At 39.1% G+C, this 22,289-nt stretch overlaps 2 protein-coding genes across 6 annotated transcripts in view; both read left to right on the top strand.

Annotated features, from left to right (window-relative positions):
- LOC139819326 (multiple PDZ domain protein) overlaps positions 1-11,236 on the top strand; it is a 92,183-nt gene extending 80,947 nt beyond the window's left edge. For all 4 annotated transcript variants that reach the window (XM_071788570.1, XM_071788572.1, XM_071788571.1 and 1 more), the window contains 16 exons: positions 3,631-3,807; positions 4,687-4,772; positions 5,037-5,247; positions 5,328-5,418; positions 5,738-5,934; positions 6,554-6,648; positions 6,752-6,818; positions 7,429-7,482; positions 7,570-7,671; positions 7,757-7,828; positions 7,934-8,099; positions 8,220-8,377; positions 8,602-8,760; positions 8,950-9,084; positions 9,161-9,334; positions 9,496-11,236. In XM_071788570.1, coding sequence (XP_071644671.1) covers positions 3,631-3,807; positions 4,687-4,772; positions 5,037-5,247; positions 5,328-5,418; positions 5,738-5,934; positions 6,554-6,648; positions 6,752-6,818; positions 7,429-7,482; positions 7,570-7,671; positions 7,757-7,828; positions 7,934-8,099; positions 8,220-8,377; positions 8,602-8,760; positions 8,950-9,084; positions 9,161-9,331 — 1,941 coding nt within the window. In that variant the 3' untranslated portion in view covers positions 9,332-9,334; positions 9,496-11,236. The remainder of the gene's footprint in view (positions 1-3,630; positions 3,808-4,686; positions 4,773-5,036; positions 5,248-5,327; positions 5,419-5,737; positions 5,935-6,553; positions 6,649-6,751; positions 6,819-7,428; positions 7,483-7,569; positions 7,672-7,756; positions 7,829-7,933; positions 8,100-8,219; positions 8,378-8,601; positions 8,761-8,949; positions 9,085-9,160; positions 9,335-9,495) is intronic.
- Positions 11,237-11,380: 144 nt separating this feature from the next.
- Positions 11,381-21,646, top strand: LOC139819329 (uncharacterized). 2 transcript variants are annotated; one of them, XM_071788583.1, is made up of 14 exons: positions 11,381-15,656; positions 16,298-16,440; positions 16,567-16,740; positions 17,069-17,368; positions 17,450-17,573; positions 17,661-17,824; positions 18,423-18,644; positions 18,722-18,827; positions 18,889-19,146; positions 19,377-19,542; positions 19,779-19,976; positions 20,057-20,199; positions 20,276-20,494; positions 20,670-21,117. In XM_071788583.1, exons 1-14 carry the CDS (start codon positions 15,240-15,242, stop codon positions 21,021-21,023), a joined length of 2,988 nt encoding a protein of 995 aa, XP_071644684.1. In that variant the 5' UTR covers positions 11,381-15,239; the 3' UTR covers positions 21,024-21,117. The 2 variants fall into 2 exon arrangements, with proteins under 2 accessions (XP_071644684.1, XP_071644683.1); XM_071788582.1 differs by lacking the exon at positions 11,381-15,656 and adding an exon at positions 21,124-21,646 and having other exon boundaries at positions 15,772-16,440; positions 20,670-20,999.
- The last annotated feature ends 643 nt before the right edge of the window (positions 21,647-22,289 follow it).

Here is a 22,289-nt window from a genome sequence, read left to right on the forward strand (position 1 = left end):
TACGCGAAATTGGATGCGGGAGCGGCGCGACGCTGTGTGACGGTACTTGCGAAATGCAGTGATACCCAAGTAGACACACTCACGGAGCGTAACGCAAACAATCCTACCGCCCGGCGACATTTATTATCCTGCTGTACCATCACGAGTTTTATCCGAGGTTTATCGTGAATGTTTATGTCCTCGAGCGCGAGATGCACCGGTTCGAGCTCTCTTGCGCCTTTTTTATATTGGTATCCTAAAATCGGATATGCGCGTTCTCGAAATGACGCTGGCACCGATGTAAATTTAACATTGACGTCTCGGATTGTTGACGTGGACGCGCGCTCCTCCTCTACGCCCCGCTAACGTCTACGTAAATGTAGATTTCGCCCTCGCAACGGCAGACGATAAATTCGAAGAGCGATGCGAGCGCAGTATCTCGAACGAGCTCGTATTCTCGACGGTAAAAATGTACAACGATCTGTCGCGACTCTGACACGACCTTCGCATCTAGCGCGGTTCGAGCTCTAGGGACGGCTAAAAATTAACATTGAGCATCGACATGCATGTTGTTCAATAGCGTATTTATATTGGCGGAGCCTAATATAACTTGCTCCGCGCGATCATCGTCGATCATCGTCGTGTTATTTTTGGCTTCACCGAAGAGCACGAACTATTTTTTGATGCCTCGAAATTAGCTTGAAACGAACGTTGGGGAGAGACAAGTCAACTTCACTACCTGGTTTGTACGTTATCAAGTGCCGCTTCAACGTAGGTGTTCCTGTGATAACACCTGTTTGCCGCAGTCGCGACGGTTAGTGAAACGCACGGTTCGCGATTGGTGGTATATCTGAAAACGACATCGACTTTTCCCGAAATTTCAATCAGCCGTGCGCTCGATCGATACTCTCGGAACCGCCGATGCGGGAAGAATGGCGATGCCGAGATACATACGCGATCGCGAATGAATTGGAGGACGGAGAGAGAAAGCAAGAAGGAGAAGAAGAGAAGGAGCAGTGAAGGCGCGAAAGAATAGGATGGAGAGAAGATAGGAGGAAAGAGCGAGAGAGATAAATAGAGAGGAAGAAAGAGAGAACATGAGTACCATTATTGGCGAACAGCTCTTGTATGCAGATGATGCACCTGGGTCGATCTTCCCAATAAATCTTTACAATGAGGGGCAGCGAGGGGAAGCAGGAAGAGAGAAAGGAAGAGAGAGAGAGAGAAAGAGAGAGAGAGAGAGAGAGAGAGAGACGACGATGATGATATGTAAAGTCAGGACAAACGCGGAGAACAAGGGATGGGACGCTGGTATTGTAAAGACCTTAGCTAATGTCCGTGATCCACCGACTATATTAAAAGATGCAAGTTCCTCATCAATTAACTTGAATTAATTAATCATGCTGTGTATATTTATATACATTATCGATGACATTACATTGTTTAAATTTCTATGCTATTTTTCTTTGAATTTTAAAATAGAATTTCGATTATATGCAATTAATTCAACAACGTTGTTGAATTAATTGCATATAAGACAATAATATTAATTAGATGACGTTGACTTTCGCCAATTTCCGCTTATCACGCGACTGTCTCAGTGTATTTGAAATTTATCGATGAATAAGAGTGATCTCTAATTGTGGTAATAATCTCTTGTGCTTCTCAATTGAACGCATATTTCTCCCTTTTTTATGAGGAACTGAAGGGAGAATAGGCAAGAGAGCGAGAGAAGAGTTGCGCTTGTCTGATCGCCAGCGAGAGTCGGGGGGGTTGATGCGGTCCACTGGAAAGAGTGGTTCACCTCGTTGCAACCGAGCGCGCCCATCATCAACACCATGGACCATCGACGAGCCCACCTCTCCTCCCCTGTATGAACGCCATCCCCCGTTCGCCGACCTCTCTCGCCCTCGCTCGCGGGAACTTCAGTTTCGTGCACGAAACCGCCTGGTCGACGGCGGTTTACCTGATGTCACTCCGCACTCGGCTCAGTCGTCACGAGGCGTCGCGATGCACCGATTCTTTGGACGCAAATGCGTCACCTTCGTCGTACGTTATCACGGATACACACAGATCGAGATACCCCTCGTCCGATCCGACGATCGCGCGATGCGATCCACGAATACGCGCGCGCCGGTCTCTTTAACTCTCGTCAGCGCATCTCCGCGCGAGATTGCGCGATGCACCTGATGCATCGCGCTCGCGAGAAACGTGTGTGTACGTACGCAATCGTAAATCGTATCGTAAACCGAGTTTACTTTGACTCACGGTATAAATTACGAGCGGCACCGTCGCGTCGGAAGGTTCAGTATCGGAAGAGCGGAATTGAATATTCCAAGTAATACCAGAAGCTACGGAAGCGAGCCAACCTGTGTCGTATTTTGCCTGCGATCGATCAGTGAAGAAAGATAAGGAAATTTAATAAACACTCCGTGTTGGCGAGAGTCAAGGCTGACCGGTTTTGTTTAATCTGGCGATTGGTCCACGTGTGCTGCTATATTCGGCTTTAATTATTTTCTGGTGTTCATAAAAGCGTTCTTCCATGGCGTACTTTCATCTCGAACAACAATGAGTTAATCAGCAAATATAAGTTGTACGAATTGTTTGCATTATTGCAGGAAAGCTACAAATTCAAGTAAAAATATCGTAAACGTGAAGTAATATTTTTGCGTTTTTGATAAAAATTTATTACATCGTGTTTAATTTGATTTGCATCGAATTTATCGAAACTAGACGCTTTTTCGCTCCTGTTACATCCAGCCAGTGGAATACGCTTCACCCGCATATTTCAGTCGATTATTTCGAAAAATGCACGCGTTAAAAAAAAGCAAGAAAACATGAAACAGAATTCTGCACATGGGATATATAAATCATTTTTATAGCCTACGTTTTCGCACAGATGTTCATATTATTTATTACGAGAATTGCCATCGCGTTCTAACAGCGTAGTTCTACGTATAACTACTTATCGTTTTATATATCGACTTATGTGTTATACTCAGGAGAAAATTGTAACTTTCTCAAAATAATCGATATTCTTCTTTAAACATGAAAAGGAAAAAAAAGACATCGCACGCAGTCTGTTTTACGGAATTAAACTCGCTCAATTGCAGTTACTTTGGCAACAATTCAAGACGTTCGGCAAATATTTTCGTTGTACTAATTCATTCCGACCGGTTTATCTCGACAGTCTGCTCAGTTTATCTCGTTGCTAAAATAAGTATGGATCTCTTTCAAACAACTCCGCGAGATTATCTGCACCATATATTTCCCTCTTGCTCTGTGGTGGTGGTGGTGGTGGTGGTGGTACTTCAATTTCCTCTCTTTTTAAAGTCATCAAGCTTTTTCTGTTTTACGTGTTCTATTTTGCAATTAAAATGTTGAAAACACTGCAGCAATACATTAAAGTTCATCCACCTTTTGTTATTTTATTATTATTTTATTGCTCGAGCTTGGTGAAAGCAGAATTAATAACACTGCGTGACAAGTGAAAATTTTATATATCATATCGATATAAGCTTATGTTAAAGTATTAAAATGCCACGGAATACATTTCGACAGAATAAGCAACGTTCGCTTTAATTTAAGTTGGCTCGCGCGTAACTCGAAGATTTCAAAGTGGAAGAGAGAATCTCGTAATTGTTGTTGTAGAGCCCAGAGCACGGCGGCGCCGTCCAGGAGGAAAGGGATACCAAAGCCCGAAGGCAGACTGTCAAGAGTCATACATCGTCGTCTTCCGGCGTCAGTCCTGGAACGCCGACGGCCTCCTTTCGCCATAAACCACCGCCGGTTTCGCCCGCGAGATCCATCACGCCGGAAGTAATACAGGTCGGTTTCCTTATATACGTTATATATACCTTCTCAATTCGAATTTTGCACTCTCGAGTATTCACGTGCATAATAACGATATCTGAATAACAGTAATTAACAGTGCTTATCGTCGTGTGCGTACGTACGTGTTAAACAAGATTATTCGTGATGGTTCTATTCATAAAAGTTTCATAAAAGTTTTATTAAACATTTCTGGATTCAGCAAACGTCAAAAAGTCTCACAACGAATTAAATTGTCGAAGTTTCAATGAAATGTTTGACAGATGATTATCTTGTCGCGCATTGGATACCTACGTGAGTATCGTAGAATCGACTATAGCAATTTATATGATCGTTCATGACAATCAATTAAAAAAATTGCGATGCGCGATGTTTTCCCTCAGCCTTCTGCATAAGGGACAAACACAATTGCTGCATTAATTGGCAAAATGGCGCGAGAGAAGTACCGCGCGTCGCAAGGCTCGGAGTTCCGCGCTAATTAATTTCTTTAATTGAATCGCCGACTACAGTTTTTTCGCGACGGTAAAGTGTATTTCTGCCCTAATTAAATGAATGCAGACTTCACCGTTACGAGGATAATCGTACTCGCTGCACGTGTGAATTTTAAGCCCGGCCTACAACAATCAATTCGCATCTTTATTCGCCAACATTTATTTTGCATAAATAGTTTATGCCTTTCGACATTTGCATCTAGACGGTTTCTTCACGATCACGCAGTTATAATTTGTAAGCACATCATCCACGCGAGAATATCTCCACACAATAAATCTCACTTTTATTGATATAGTTTATAACGACACATGGATGATATTTTATTGATATAAAAAGATATTTTAATCCTCCACTTCTGAAAATGTCAATTTATTTGTTGCGTAGCCAGGACTCGGGGACGGCGTTTCACGCGGAGATACCCACAGGCAAAGCTCGAAAAGTTCGGATGGCTCGGCTTCTGGTTCCCGAAGGTATAATTATAGAGAGAAATTGTGAACTTCATTTTCATTCGCTCTCAATTTCACCTAAGCTCTTTAAGAAATTATCACAATTATATTACACAAGTACATTATAAAGAACTTAGAAGTTTGTATAATAGACACGAATATTCGTTAAAAAATGCGCATTTTTTTCCTATCGCTTATCTCTCATCCGCAAGTGTTCCGCGCGATACGAGAGGTCGGCATCAGAATGCCTTGATTTTCCCTGACTCAAAAGCGCGCATTGTCTGTCAGATCCTCCATGAAGAAGTCAATTCGGAAAACAGCCCCGTCGCCACCCGTGAATCCGGGTATCCTTCGCGAGGTCAGCGAGGAACGGGAGGATCACGCGTCTTCCGCCGTCGCGCAGCCTGCCTCGAAGCCCAAGTATTCCTCGGACGAGAGCTCAGACGAGGAGGACACGCGTATGCTGGAGGGAAATGTCTACACGAAGAGCGGCATCGAGGTAACCGAGCGAAAGTCGATACTTCCGCGACTCTCTCTCTCGCGCTACGATATAACACGCTGTAAAAATCACTTGCCTAGATCTCGCGGAAAAGCGCCGGAAACGTGAAACGCACGAAGTCGGAGATCGAAGCGGATCCGGAGCAAGAGGACGAGTTCGGCTACACGATCAGTGAGTTATACACGACGACTGCTAAATGTAGACCGCGATTCAGAAACAATTGGGAATTGCAGATATTTATATGCTATTTACGTCACAGAAGAGATCGATATTCATTCCATATGATCGCTCCGTCACGTTTGGCAGCCACTAATAGAGAAATACAATTTTATTATCTCTCCAATCAATCAATCGATCCCATGATCGATCTGAAAGATGACTGATTGTGTCACTAAAAAAGCATATGCGTAAAATCCAACGTGTGCGCATCGGATGGTATACACGTTGGCCGACTGATCTCTACAACGCAAAATGTCCTCTTATTTTGCAGTGAAAATACAGAAGAAATACCAGAATCTCGGGCATAAGGTGGTGATGGTCACCCTCGAGAAGGACAGGAGGGGATTGGGCATCTCTCTGGCGGGACATAAGGACAGAAACCGAATGGCGGTGTTCGTCTGCGGTCTCAATCCGAAGGGTGCAGCTTACAAGAACGGCGGGCTTCTCATCGGCGACGAGATATTGGAGGTGAGTATTTTACTCTTCTCTCCTCCCTCCCTTCCCGCGTTTTTACGACGTATTTACGACCGCGGTTCCCCACGTCGTCAGGTTGTTTAACCTTCGTTTCACGCGCCGTCTATAATCCGTTTAACTCGCCCGTCGCGACGTTGCGCGCTGCGGGTTTTCTCGAGAAAATAACAGCACAGGATGCTTTCGCCTAGAATGTGTATTCGCTAAGCCGAAAAACAACGAATGTGTCTCTATTACGCTTAATATGATAGATGAAGAGAAAAAATTCTTTAATCCAAATTTTGCGAGAGAACTTTGACATTTATATTTAAAGTAATGTATACTTAGAGTTTCAAGTATGTGTAACGTAGAAATTATGTGATACTTTGACAGTCAGTCTGTAAGTCAAGGAAATATTAGAAAAATGAAATCATATACGAATGTGCGCGCAAGCATTTATTTCATTTTTATTAAAATTATTTTTTTATCTTTATATCGCACATCCGGATAATTAAAAAAATTTGCATTTATGTGTTAGCTGGAACGTCACAAGTCGCGTTTTGTTACGTGTTTCATTTCGTTATGTAACATGGTAAACATTGAAAACGAATAAAATATTATTTTCTGTTCCACTTAGATAAACGGCTGCGCATTGCAAGGACGATGTCATCTGAACGCTTCCGCGCTTATCAAAGGCATGCCCGGTACTCTCTTCAAAATCATCGTTTATCGGTGAGATACCAGAGCTTTTTCCGCAATGTAGCGTGACGTAGAGACGACATGTATAACAAAATTCATTAAAACTATAAACGGATTTCCCCTGTCCCGGTTGCAGACGATCGAAGGCTGTCGACGACATCGCCGTAAAGCCGATAGTCCAATTTCCACCAACCTTGGATGACGTAAGTCAATTCGCGGCGTCTACCGTTTTTTATTTTCATCGTGCAAAACCGGCTGTATAGTACTCATAAAACAATAAATCGAACGCAACGAAAAGCAATTGAGCGTTGCATAATACATTCGATGCGTTGCAATTAATTGAACAGCAATTGCGAGGAAAAGAAATGTTGCATAATTATTTTAATGAAAACATGAATAACCGATAATAAACTTTGCCGATATGAATAACAATGTTAGATAATATTATCGGAAAAAAGATAAAATACTGAGAGATCTATTCACAGCACACACCCACATCGATGTATATATATTTAAATCATACAAAATGTCCAGATCATGCGATAAACTCATTTCTTGCGAAAAAACATGTAACATAAGTATCTAATAAGTTTGAAATTAAAAAAGATTCTAACTTTTTAAAACTAATCTTTTTTCACCGTGCAAAAAGAAATAACTACTCCTTAGAATGCTGAATTTTGATTGATCTATATTAAAATTATAACTTTGAAGAGAATCGTTGCTTCGAAACTTACAATCTTAAAACTTTCATAAATAGAGTAAAAGAGATTTTTTCGAGATATGAACCGATGGACTATGTCTCATGTGTTACAGGTTTATATAGACTTCAAGAAGTACAAGGGAGTCCGTGACGTACGAGTGAAGAAGGTAAGTGTCTGGAATCACCGCAATTGAGCGATCGATATTTTGCACAATCTTACTTTCTAATATTAATTGCTAATTGATCGTTCGTAGAGTCAATACGGCCTTGGCATAATGATTATCGAAGGGAAACATCTGGCTGTAGGACAAGGTATCTTCGTGTCCGACATTCAAGAAGGCAGTGCCGCAGAACAGGTAATTTTCGCTTGTACTGACGACCTTGTACTGAAACCTATTTTAAGCGGAACTCATATACTTTACAACGCGACCGATATTTCAGGCTGGGTTGCTAGTGGGCGACATGATCCTGGCCGTTAATCTGGATAGCTTGTTAGGTCGCACGTACGACGAGGTTCGTACTTTTCTCTCTTTCTCTTCTTTAAACAAGGAATTATCTTGCCAATCTAGGGGCTAAACATTTAAGCTATCTACATTCTACCTTCGTTAATTTTTTTAGGCGACGGAGTTATTGAAGAAAGCGGAGGGTGTCGTTAAACTAGTGGTTTGCAATCCTAACGAAAATAAAGAACAGAAGGAGAAGGAAAAGCCTAAGGGTCAGGAACTCAAGGATGATTCTTCAATTTCGGTTGCACAGAAGACTCCGCAAAAGGGTGGGGCAGCGGGTGAGTTTAACGATTAAGTCTTTATCTTTCATAATAACGCACGCATTTCGTTCTCGAAACTATGATTTTGCACGATCTATTTAATGTTTGATGTTTGATCTTCCGTTACTGTAATATCAGGGATCGCCAAGGAAGCGGTGGAACCCGAAGAGAAGAAAGTCCGGCAGGATCCAAAGACATGCAAGATAGATGTCGGCAAGGAAATAACGATAGAATTTCAGAAGGAGAAGAATCAAGGTATAGGTTTCTACATCGCTGGTGGTTCTAACACTCCTTGTGTAAGTATATTTAATAATCTCTAAAAGCATTTTACCTATTCTCGTGACATGTAACGTCGCACTTTCTTTTGTAATTTTTGTTTTGTCGAATTGTGAGATATTCAGTTAAAATGTAGAATATGCAAATAGAATATATCGATGCCACTTAATTTCAAAAATATTAATGATTAATCAATATTAAACTTATTTAATCACTATTAAATAAAAGGTAACACTTTTTCTAGAACGGGGTATTTGTTTTGGACGTATCTCCCGAAGGTGCAGCTGGGAAGGATGGTCGGTTACAGCCAGGCGATCAGATTCTCAGCATAGGCAGCGATAGCTTTCTGGAGATAGAGCACGACAAAGCTCGCGAGACAGTCCTGAAGCAAGCTCCTGGGACTGTACGTGGCATTTGTACTCTGTTAAATGACTGTCCTCGTTTTATGAAACGAGAAAAAGATATGAGACAGTCTTGCAATGTAATAAGCGGCGCTAGGACTGTCACTATGTTCTAATATTTTCTCGACGAGACCTCGTTCGGTCGATTGAGCGTGCGTTGCTTACAGATCACGCGATTTCGTTGCTTACAGATCACGATGACGGTGTTGCGCCACGAGAAACCAACCGAGGAATACGAGGTCGAGATACAGAAGAAAAGCGGCAAAGGAGCTGGTCTCTGTTTCGCCGCGTTCTGGAGCAACAAGGGAGTCTACGTGAAGGAACTAGTGAGTCTGATTCTATAATTCTATCAGCGTAACCGACGGTTCACGCTCACCGCGTTCTATTGATTTCTACCTACAGACAGCGGGCGGTCAGGCCATCGAAACCGGCAAGATCTGCAAAGGTGATCAGCTCGTAGCGATCGGTGGATTGGACGTTCGCGACGCTTCCCTGGACGACATCGCCTTTCACATGAAGATATCAAATCCGCTGCAAATGAAGCTAGCTAGGTACCATTCCGCCAAACAATGACAGGTAAGCTCGCATGTCAGCTTTACGGAATATACGGGAATAACTGTTTAAAAAACTGTTTAAGCGTAAAAATTTGAGAGGATCGATTTATTTTTCTGATTTAAATCTGTAATCAAGGCAAGAATCATGATATTCCACGGTAGTATTGGCGAATTATATTTCAGGGTTCTGCGGGCGGAACTCTCAGCGTGTGTCCCGACGTACGAAGAAGCGCCTGCAGACACCATGGATTCTAGTGTGATATACATAGGTAAAATAACGCCTCGATAACCGTGTGAGTACCTTTGTTACGAGAGCCGCGTACAGCAGAGTGGCGCGGCTCGTTCTATTATTTACACGCCAGCGTCGCCAATCGATCTTGCCGTTCGAGCTCACGGACTCGCGTGCGACCCGAGACGTGAGACAGAGAGAAAGAGAGAGACAGAAGTAGAACGAAAAGGACAGAGCACTGCACATACACACAGAGCGCGATGACTCACAAAAGTTCACATCAATCCGAATCCGGGAGCCGGCGGAGGAGAGAATTTTTTGTAAACAGCTTATAGAGGGTACCAGATCAAGTGAAATCCCGTCGACGCGCAAGTCGATCGGCCGTCGATCGAGTCCGTAAACAATTCCGTCTGCCGATGTTCGCGCTCGTGCAAGTAGCCGATACGAAATATCTTATATACATACACACACTTTATTATAATTATATAGCGACGTAATGCGTTTATCGCCGAGACGAGAGTTCAATAACGGTGAAGTTGAGGGTTCGTTTCGTTCGGCATAGGAGGCTGCAGGACAGATAAATCAATAATAATCGGCGAGTCTCACGAAGGGGGAAAGCTGATGCGGGATCGTCCAGATCTGGTCTTTTCTCTTCGGATTACGCCGTTCCCCTCGTATTCCCGATACAAAATCGAATCCGCTTGTACATTTCGTACACTTAGGGCAAAGACAAAGATAGCAGAACCGATTGTAGCGCGCGTTTTCTCGATAAGCGAAATATTTTCCCTCATTCTTTTTCCTTTTTACGATAAGACTCTAGTCCAGCCCGAGATCGACGTTTCGGCGTTTCTCGCCTTAATTATCACTCTCGCCCGCGTCGCCGCCGTTCCCGCCACCGTAGCGTTACTATTGTCGTATATTGTATTTTTTAATATTAATAAGAAACACACGGGACGATGTACGAGCCGCGTCGGAAATGTACGGGAAAACTTCAGTTGGTGTGCATATATATCGATCGTTGTGAAAAGTTCTTCTCATCTGTCCAAGCTTGCTACTAAAGTAACGTCAATTTGGTAAAACTCGTAAGTAGACTTTTACGTAAGGCACAGCTTAATTTACAAATCAATAAAAGCGGAATAAACGCGTTATCAAATTACTGTACCGATAAATGGATTTTTATTCTTGAACGACATTCGCGCGAACTTTGCGTAACTCGCGCGCGGATACCGTTCGAGGCGGCTTGTACGTCGGTGTAGAATACCAATCAGTGTAGAATATCGCCTAAAGGACATTAGAGATAAGGCAAGGAGAGGCACACACATCCTTCGAGCATAGACCGATGAAACACGGGAAGCGGTCGCGTCGAATGTCGAAACGTCGATCGAGAGGATCATTTAGCTGTAAGTGCTTGGAGACGCGCGTTCGAGTTCATGTCCGACGCGATCTCGCCGTACAATCGAGGTGTTTCTCAGCACCAAAATGGATGGCGGATATCATCCCGAGTGTTCAAGCGTTTCTTTATGCTCTGACCGCCATCAGCACGGCAGGTGACGCGTCGAAAAGCTAGACTGGCTTGTTGAGTACACATAGCTAAATTAAATCCTACCGTGTAACTAGTCCTTATAACATATAGCTTAGAGATTTTCAGACAGAGAAAGAAGAAACAAATACAGAAAGAGAAATTATATATATATATAAATAAATAAGTAAATATATGAATAATAATGTAAAATAGAATCTATAATAGGAATCGCGGAACATGTTAATTTAACGAGTCGCCCGTATCTGTCATCGCGTGAGTGGTTGCACGTTCTTAAAGAACGTTTTGCATTTGAATCTCGTATAGTTTATCGTAGCGAGACGTTCATAAAGGACGTCGATTCTGTCTCTGGCCGGTGGCTCGAAGATGAGTAACGTCATTAAAATTGTTAGTTGTACGATCATTATTATTATATATATATATTATATAGTATATTACGACGAGTTGTATAAAGAATTAATTATTGTGTATTGTACGATGCGTTATCGTATTAAAGTTTCGGACAGCAGAGAAATAGAGGGACTTTGAAAATCGGAAAGCGAACTATGTTCAAAATAACGATCTATATTGATCAGTAATTATTATTATTCATTAATACGTATTAAGGATACGTATAAAGCACGTTACTCCTCAAATTTATCCATATTAATTTATACAAACGTGCAAAACTGTTTCTTTACTCTCTAAATCTGAATCAGTGAATAGTCACTGATATCAGTGTAAAGTATGCCTGATTCACGAAAAGTGACATACTTTACACTGATATCAGTGACTATTCACTGAATCAAATTTAGAGAGTACGTTTGTGTTTTATATCGATACGCTTTAATGTAAAGTTCCCTTTTAATTTTAATGACTTTATTTTCTTCTCATTTTTACTACGTGACCTGTCAATCTACATTTCTTATTGTATCATTATGCGTATGTTATTTATTATAGCTATAGAATCTTATTCGTTCAAAGTGCACTTCGTATTTCTTGTTTACACCGCTTTTTAAAATTCCACGAAATCAATTAAAATACGACGATAATTGTCGCGTTTCTACGATGTTACAAAGATATCTCGACGCTCGGTATAGTCACTCGGGCTATCGTCGTTCGTGCCTCTATCGGCGCGTTCTTAGAGAATTTTACCTGAGGCATAGAATATAAGTACGTCTAGCGTTAGCTGTGCGGAGAAACCGAGGCGAACATCCATCGCGAGAATCGCTGATTCGTATTTCACGTCGTCGAGTTCGAAGTTGCGTCTCGTTACCGCGAATATTCAATATCTTGTTGACGGCGCGCGAGAGCGGGGAAGATATCTTTGATGCCTCCCAGCATCAAGAAGATTACATCACAGAAAACTCCTGCCGTCGGCGAAAACGCGACCCGTTCCGGGAATACGCCGACAATACGATCTCGCCGTTGTGTTTTCAATTAGCGGGCGATAATGATTGCAGCGGCGTCATCCGAGCGAAGAAATTCCATCCGCGACTTCAATTTCGCTGTCGTTTGTGGGAAGGTCGAGACATTCCGCGATCTTTTTCACGTTAAATCGACTTTTCCTCGAATTATCCTGGCACGCGATTACGCGTTCGCGCGTAAGAAGACGCGACTTCGAAGACGACTCGACGCGAATGCAAGATTATCTCAATATTATGTATCCTCCATAGTTACAGTTCTGTTCACATATGCATTTATTGTACGATTATTGATAGCGTTATTGCACACGAGCGGGGCGATTGTAAAATGGCTTGAGGACAATCCGCGGACGGTGAATCGAATTCGGCACCTGAACGTTCCGCAAGAAAGTGAGACAGACGAGGGTGATAAAAAGATATCTCGCGTAGCTCTCTCATGGATCTTAGATACATTGGAAAATCCGATGCCATTTTACAACCAACGGCTCACGATTATTATTCTGATTATTGTTATCGTGATTATTACAGTCGACGTCATGATCATTGTAGCGCGGCACTACTGAGAGTAAGAAAGAAACTGATTATTATAGAATAAGTATAAACGGGGAGGGGGGGGGAGAAGAGAGACGGAGATCTATTAAAAGCATTAATTGCAACGTTGTAGTAAATGATGTTTGTTATTGTTGCATAAGTAATCTCTTTACGCTACTTTTACCTCTTATATATTATCTTGTTAATCAACGACCGCGGCATATTAAGGTAAGTAAAGCAAAAGTCTTATTATACAATTTTCGTGATATAAAGAAGATATTTCTTTGTCACAGATCTCTTTTTCTAAATAGTGCTTACTTATCATAAACTACATATATGAAAATCGTGCAACATGTAATAAAACATTATTCTTAAATCTCTTTCAATGCTTTCGAACACCGTGATTAACGATTAGAAACGTGTTTCGGAATGTAATTCCTATACGTTGTTCAGTATATACATATTAAAACAACTAAAATCTGCGTTTTGTTGTAACATTTTGCTTGTAGAAATTTTATTTTGAATTTTGAAGCCACAATCGAGAGGAATTTCACGGTGAACGTGGAAAACTCGCTTTGAGAATTGTTCTGGAATAAATTTTATTTCTCGCCCTGCGTCTAAATGCAATTCAGATTCATTCGAGATCGAATATCGATCCGCGGTGGGGCGTCGATGTGTTTTGTGAATGACGCGAAATCTCGGCGGCATCATTACGTGCCTTATTTTCGATTAATTAATCGTGCATTATCGTGCGCTCGTAACCCACTTCCGCGATAAACGGTTTCTTTAGTCTACTTAGAGTACGTTCTTGAGGTAGCTAAGAAAAGTAACGAAAATGAATTAGAGTCTTCGTCACGTCGCGTGGCGTTTCCTCGCTCGAACGCGTCTCGGGCGCGTTTACTAATTAATATCATGATTACTTGCGCTCGCGCGCGTGTAATCGCACGCTCGTTAAATATCGGACCCTCGTTTGTCCTCGCGCGAGACGATTTCACTCACGGACCGCGAAAGCGAGGCGATTTTACGTTTTCGCGGCGTATCGGTAATCTCCCGAGAGTTATTTGTGGAGCATCTTAATTTCACAATATATAACGGGAGTTATGTTGAAAGTTCTATAACTTTTGCCTAAATCACACGGGAGAGAAAATTAATTGAGCAGCGACAGTTATCTGGTGCGTGAAGTACGAATTGGGAAAGACAAGAAAATCTGCGGTCGCCCGTACGTCTTCCATCGGGCGAAATGGAGCGACGCGGGCTGGCTTGATTCCTTCGTGAAGCGTGAAATTTTTCGCGCCAGCAAGAAGAGCTCATCGCGCGAGCGAGCGAGCGAGCGAGCGCTTCGGAAATCGAACTTGACCCTGAAAGTTTCGCTGTTCGCTTTGACAATCGGATGTCAAGAGAGAAAGGCGAAAAGCCGGCATGTGAGAATATTCGATGCGCGAGTTGGCGTCAATTTGTTCGTCGTGGTTATCGACGCGCTGTGACGTCCAGCTTTTACTTCAAAGTGACACGCTTATCGCGCATGTTCGTCACAGTTAACCCGAAACCTAACGGTGTATCCTATAAAGCGACTTTTTCACCAATAATAATATTAATAATAATAATAAATATCTGACAGAAAAAGACTTAATCAACTAATTAAAATTTCTATTTTCAAGACTTAGTTCAGTCCTGCTTTCCACAGGGATGGTGATCTGAATTTAGATCTTTTTGCTTTTTTCCCCTTTCTTCAGCGTGAAAAATATGAAATTTTATTCCATGAGGAATTAATCGAATCTAATTCCAATAATGTCAGGGATAGCTGGACGTATTTTTCAGCATTTAACAGAGAAGTGAAAAATTTAATATAATAATAATAATTTTGTATATTACATATTATTAAATAATATATAACATAATATATAATATATATTATATTTTCAATATAATATATATTATACTGTATTAAAAAATTATATTATTTATATATTATGTGTTACACATTTTTTACATTTATAATAACACATATATTCATTTTTCTTGAAAAAATACTTCTAATGCAAATGAGATAATATTACACGATATACATGTTCTCTCCTTAATAAAGTTATTACTTCGCTTTTACTTTTCTTCAGATACTCGTTGCGCCATCACGTTCAAAAAAACACGCAAACATGGGCGTGTGTATGATGTACGGGTGTAAACTCATTGTATCGAGGTCAAATCAGTGAGTTCCAAAACTCAAATGACTATGCGGTCATCCCTGCGGGTTCCCGAGAATATATTCCAGTACGAAGTTAAAGAAAGACATGAAAGACACACATTTCTCTCCAATTCTCTCCTGTCCAACTTTGTATCGCGACGTGTTCTCGTGTCACAACATCCGACGATTAAATTCATATTCAAACATCCCTCCCGCAAATCGCGTTCTTTTAACATCGAGAAGTTAGCCATTGACCTTGCGCGCCTGAATAGGCGACGCACTTCGGTTCGTTACACCCACGCGTCGCGACAACTTCTCAGCCAGGCGCAAATTTGTCTGCGTAATTTGTGGGAAAACAACCCGTTCAACGCGATGGAGTCGTTGTTTGATTTGTGCGTGAGCGACATAAACGATATGCTGCCGCATATGAAGAACCGATTAATGTCGGGAAACGCGCAGGTATATGTACAAGAGAAAACCTATATTCACGACTATATGCGCCGCGCGTTTCACCGTGCCGCTCGATCCTCGTTTCGCGTTTACGCTGACGAGAGCAAATATTTGTAACAATCAGACTACAAGAGAGATCGAATGTCGAGAAAAATATTGTACATTTTATATACATAGTAATATATATATTTCTTTTTCCGGGAAAGTTGCCTCCGACTTCAACGCTGGCGCGAGCAACGTTCCCTCGACTTCTTACTCTTACTCTTCCTCTTACTCTTCCTCTTAATAAAGTATAACTTTCTTCTTAATTAAGACATAATTTCGCTGAGTTTAATCATCAGTGCCGCGAACACGCGAGAAAGGACCAAAGGGTCGCGTTTTATTAATCTGAACGAGCCTGAGGATCCCGTTACGACTCGGCTCGCGTGCATTCGGTATGAACTCAGCGAAATTACAGCGGTATTCATCACCTGTAACGCGAACGCGTAACGCACGAATCGAGGACGATCGAGCGGAAATGGAGCGGAAAGAAGTGAAAACGAGTCAGTATCGGCCCGAATCGGCATCTGAAACGTCAGCAGCTTCCCCTCCGCGTCAAAATGTATAGTTCTTATTATAATTTTATTTTCGATCCTGCGCGATGAAATTAGGTCTGGGTCGTGGAAAAGATCCTGATGTTCCTGAGAGATACGAGGGAATCTGAGAGAGGCGTCGTCGTGGGACAGCTCGTCAGATTCGACATGATATCCATCATATGTGACGTCATGCAGACGTCGGATGAAGATTTCATCAAGTATACGCAACTCCTTTCTTACGCTACGAAGAATTCGGCGATTTAGTTATTTGCAAAATTCGAGATTTCTTACATTCCCACCCACGTTTCACGATTGAAAGATATCTTTATCTATTTTCTTCGCAGAGTCGTCCTCGAGTGTTTCGAGATTCTGAGCGCCCACAAAGAATTCTATGAGAATCAAGCGGCTATAATAGCTATACAGACAATGTTGAGACTCAGTTACTGTGTAAATAAATCACTCAAAGACTCAGCGCTGTTTGAGAGACTTATTCAGAGCGTCTCCGGTGTACTTGTTAGGTAATATTCTTCTCACCGTTGTTCACTATGAAAACATAACGCAATCTCTTCAGTATTATCCTCTATATATTTATCATTGAATTAATTATATATTATAATATATAATTTAATATAAATTAATGTATTATATTATTTGTCAATTATATATTGCTTATTCATTATATCTATACATTTATAAATACTATTTATTATCTATACACTTAACAATTATCTAAATCTCCATGTAAATTTGTTAATATACCGATAATTTTAACTATGATTAAATACTTTGCTAAAGCGATTACAATTATTATAGTAAAATTCCAACATTTATCATAATGACTTTTAGATCGCTAAAATTAGATGTGAGCTTCGACACGGACTGTATTCTGCAGCAAATTGTACTTTTCGTGAAGAATCTGAATGTCGAAGATTTGCAGAAGAATAAGCTAAAATTTGCGGCTGTCACAATGTTAAATGTCGTCCTGCAGAAACAAGCAGTTTTTGATAATAGTACTGATGAGGAGATTATCGACGTCTGTCACAATGTGTTAAAGTCAATGACAAAAATTGTCAAATGCAGCGACGACGACAACGCGATTTTATTCGCCGCTGATTCATTGTGCAGTACTTGCGCTAGCAGTTCTCGGTGGGATATTCGTCAATTACCTACTTTTTCTGAGTGTCGATATCGAAACCATTTTTGTTACAAACATTTCCCGTTTGACAGATTCTGTTTCATGCAAGATTCGAGGGCAAAGAATCAGATCGAGCTTAAGATTCGCGAGAAGAAAGACAATCTGGAAATTTGCGTGTACGATACGATGATGGATATACTTATACCATACATTAAAGTACGTTCATTAAAGAATATCGCATAATATAAATCCATTAATGATATACCGTAATGAATAAGTAATAAACACATTTTTTTTTGGCAGGACGCAGACTTGTCTCGTCTCGACTTGATCGAGTTTTATAGAAATCTCATCTCTTGTCTAAACCACTTGTATCAGCTAAACAACTGTAATAAGGACAACTTGTCAAACCACTTGACTGCCAATGGTTATCTGAAGCGCTTCTTATATTTGACCGTACAGTTTTCGTAAGTTGCGCCATTTCTAATGCTGTATGACAATGATCAATAGAATTACGTTGCAATTGCCGAACGTGAATATATTCTGCTTTATAGTTAAATATATCATTAATTGTTTTTTTAATAAACCAGTGAGGTACACAGCTATAAAAACAAGCTCGCAAGACATTTAATGATTTAAATATTTTAAATATCTTTGCTTAAATTATCTTCGAACTGACGTGTATTAAAGAAAATCTATTCATTTTTAGTCTAATGTTTCAATGCATATTGAATTTGTTAGGAATTTCTTCATTATTTCTTGCGAGATAATTTTAATGCTTTTAATTGTAATTTCCTTAACATTTGTTATTTCTTTTATATCAGTCAGAATTTTGTAATCTAAAGATATGTAGAGAGATCTATTGTTCTCACTTCATACACTATTCATAGCATTCTATGAAAATATTTAATAAAAATCGTTTCTAAAATCTGCAATATTACAGAGTAAATTGGGTGTATTATATATTATTACTGACGTTTGAGAATCTCTTATATTTCAAAGATGTATATTTAAACCACTGAACAACAGCATACATAAATCACGAAGTAACGTTTCACATTGCAGAGAGAATTTACGAAGGAGCACCTGCATATTACTATCATGGATTCTAGGTATTCTCGGTAAAACGGCATTCTCCATGGAAAGAGCAAAGTTTGCAAATATTTTGCATTTAGGTCTCCTTCAATTGCCGAAAGATTCGACAAAATGGGACGACGCCATAGCACACAAAAAAGATGGGTCGGCCCTTATAATTCTGCTATACTATCATTTTCTTGGCACTCAAGAGTATGAAAACAATATTTTTTTTTTCGTATTATCTCTTGTTTCAATTCAAACATTATAATTTCTATTTCATTCTTCAGAAACGACGTGATATCCTTAGAATCGCTAATTGCTAGAATCATGCTACTCCCGAAGTCTGTGCCGATTTCAGTCTCGATTTTAAAACCTCTGTGGCTGTTATTTGCTGTGAGTACATATTTACCTCGTACTTGTTTGCGCCATGCATTAATTGCGTTCGATTTCGCAGGTAACGTCTCTATCTCATCCGCGTCCTAATTTAGTATATCGTTATGAAAACGCGGTTAATCAAATGACGAGTATTTTACAACATTCAGAGATCAACGAATTTTATACCCATCATATTGATCTTGTACGTTATTGTCTTAAATGTCCAAGCATTTCGCAAGACTTACTGAACCGAGTTTTAAATTTGTGGCTGATAGAGTCCGATGGCGACATCAGGCCACTATCATTCAGTTGCGACAAAGTTGTTCATCATTTATTGGTAAGCAAAACATCTATTTTTTTGATGTCGAAAAAAGAAAGAAAAAAAAAGAGATAAAACATCAAACTAGTATTTTTGATTATACGTCTTCGTTAATGTTCCTTTGTTAATATTTTTAGGATAATTTTAAACGTTTTAATAAATTAAATATTAATATTTGATAACTTTAGTAAAAATAAGAGTTTTTTAAATATGAGAATAGTTAATAATTTTTATTTACTTGCACATAGTTCGTGATACGTGTCGGTTATCCCAAACCTATTGTTAATGTTGCTGTGAAAGGGCTTCATCATTTAATGCAAATGGTCAAAGATAATACACAGCTCGTGGACGAAGTCGCGGCTATTGTGTGGCGTTTGTTACCTAATATTCTTTCATCGTATTCATCAGATTATGGTTTGTCAAAATAATTCGATAAACCTTCCAAGAAAGATTATTGCGAGAAATATTCTAAGTTGATATTCTAATACTATTAAATTTTTAGAGAAATATATATAAATTAAAATAAAGAGAAATATATATTTATTAAAATATATATTTAGAAAAATATATATTTTATTATTTATTTAAAATTAATATTAGGATCATATCTAATATTGCAATTAGAAAGTCTCGTTAATTTGCATTTGCAGTCGCGCATATAGAGACGGTTCTGGAATTAGCTAATACTATCCGACCATTGACGATACCGATAGCTTCCATAATATCCAGCGCCGATAATATTGTTAATATTATATTAAAGAAGAACACAGATACGAAATTCATGACTTTAATTTTAACACAAGCGTACATTTTGTTAGATACCGCTATGTCATGCGAGACATTTGAAGGTAAAATACAAATATTCGAATAAAAATAATGATGTTGTGCGTTTCTGCCATTTAAAAATATGTTTTAACTTCGATTACAGTGCTTGAAACATATGTAAATAATTTTTGGCTGTTGAAACAGCTATACAAATACGGATTTTCGAAAGAAAGATCACAATTATCCACCACTAGTATAAAACTGCTCACGTTTATTATTTATTGTCAAAAGAAATCATCAGTAAAGGTATAATAATTATAAATTGTACGTGTAAAAATTTAAATAAAATTGTTGAATATCTTAAGACAAATTTGTTTTTCAGTGCAAAAAGCCATTGACGGTACAAATAAAAAACTTGCTTCAGCTGTTAACATACGCAAGAAAATCACCGAGCTGCATAGCAAACGGAATGCAATTTATATGCAAACTTTTAACATTAAATGATGATGGATTGGCCATCGTTTTGCAAGATATCACGATCGATATCGATAATAAGTATCTAATTAATCTTTATGAGGTTTACCATACCATTCATGCACAGGTTAGTTACATTTAAAACTATAAAAATAAAAAAGCATAAAAAACTTTCCTATCAAAAGATTTATTGTATTGTTTGTTTTAATAATTAGGGATATTAATTAAGAATTATGAATACTAAAATAATTAAATAAGAGATAACAATCAGTTAAGCATACTTAATTGCTATCTTTTTACAGACACACCCAATATCGCAAGATGTGGTATATCAAAGTTTAGTGGCTCTATTACACTTTTGTAATACTAAAGCAACTACGCTAATGCCTTATCTTTGCAGCATACTGAGTACTTGTGATCTCATTTTTAACGTAAATATGCAACATCTATCGTGTCACTTCGTCGAATTCGTCGTTACGTGGCTTCATTATCGCAAAGCAAATTGTCACGATATACCTAAAGGATATATCTATAAAACACCCTTTGATGAAGTATTGGATAAACTTAAAGAACATTTAGTACTTCTTGATGACAAAGGAATGAAAGACGCTTATCTGAATTTGCAAAGAGCGGTAAGCGTTATTTTTTATTTCTGAATATTCTAAAATAAACATTACACATTCTAGTAAGATTAATATTTTAATTAGTTAAGATATCTGTTGTCTCTTATATCTTTTTTACATATTTTTGTTTTAGCTGTCACAGTTTGAGTAAAAAAATAACAACTTTATAGATCATATCACATTATATCGCAATACATGTAGTTTTTATTAAGGAGAAAGTTGTAAAACTGGATTTATATCTGGAATATCAAATTTTCTGTTAAATAGACGTAAGTTAATTTCTATAAGAATTTGTGTTCTATATTTTGAAAAAATAGAGTTGTATAACATTAAATTTACAACAATATTAAAATACTGTTATTTCTCATCCGCTATACAACAAAATTATTCGGGTAATATCTATGTAATTATATATTATGGGATATATACACAGATTAATCTCGTATTGTTTAAAAATGTTTTCTTTCAATAAAACAACAGTTTATTAATTTATTTTGTGTAGTATCATTATCAACATTGTTACAATCATAATACATGCATACAAAAATAGAAAAGGATTCTTTTCGAATATTCAATTCCTCATGCCTTCTTTATCTCTATGGGACATGATATGCATTTTTAAACTTATTTCTTATGTGTATCTTTATTTTCATTTTTATGCTTCTGTGAGCATTCCATTATTCATATCATGCCGTCATGCCACAACATTAGCTTAATCCTTCCGAGGTAGCAAAATCTAAGTAAGAAGCTTAAAACGATAAATCATTAACGCTGTAACGCGTGTACTTTGTCGTACGATGATTATTTCAAAAAGTACATCGATATTTCGCCATTAAAAGTTTCTACTCCTTGCGCCTCTTCTCGAGAGTGCTGCTTTTATTTTTACTGTCGACTGTTTCGACTTTATGAAGCAATTCTTGAAAGCATTTAATCTCACGTCGATCTCACTCTCCTTCAACTGAAACGTGTTGTGTTTGTCATTCGTCATCGTGCCGTCCGGACATCAAGTGAAATAGTATACCCAAGTATGTACCAGATATATAGAGCGACGTAGTCTACCAACGCAATTAACGGAATTGCGTGTATACCACATTTGATCGAATAAATAGATCTCTTTGTAATAGAATAGCGACGAGCATTTCCGGTTACATCGTGTGTTGACAACGCCATCGCTTCTGCATTTTGCAGGAACAACTCTCTTCGCAAACCTGCTGGAATTGTTCTTTAGGAGGAGAAGCTCCTACGGCAGTATTTACCAATCCTCGTAATTACGACATTAACTTAAAACTACTTCAGTTA

Source organism: Temnothorax longispinosus, chromosome 9, assembly GCF_030848805.1.
Source record: "Temnothorax longispinosus isolate EJ_2023e chromosome 9, Tlon_JGU_v1, whole genome shotgun sequence".
NCBI lineage: Eukaryota > Metazoa > Arthropoda > Insecta > Hymenoptera > Formicidae > Temnothorax > Temnothorax longispinosus.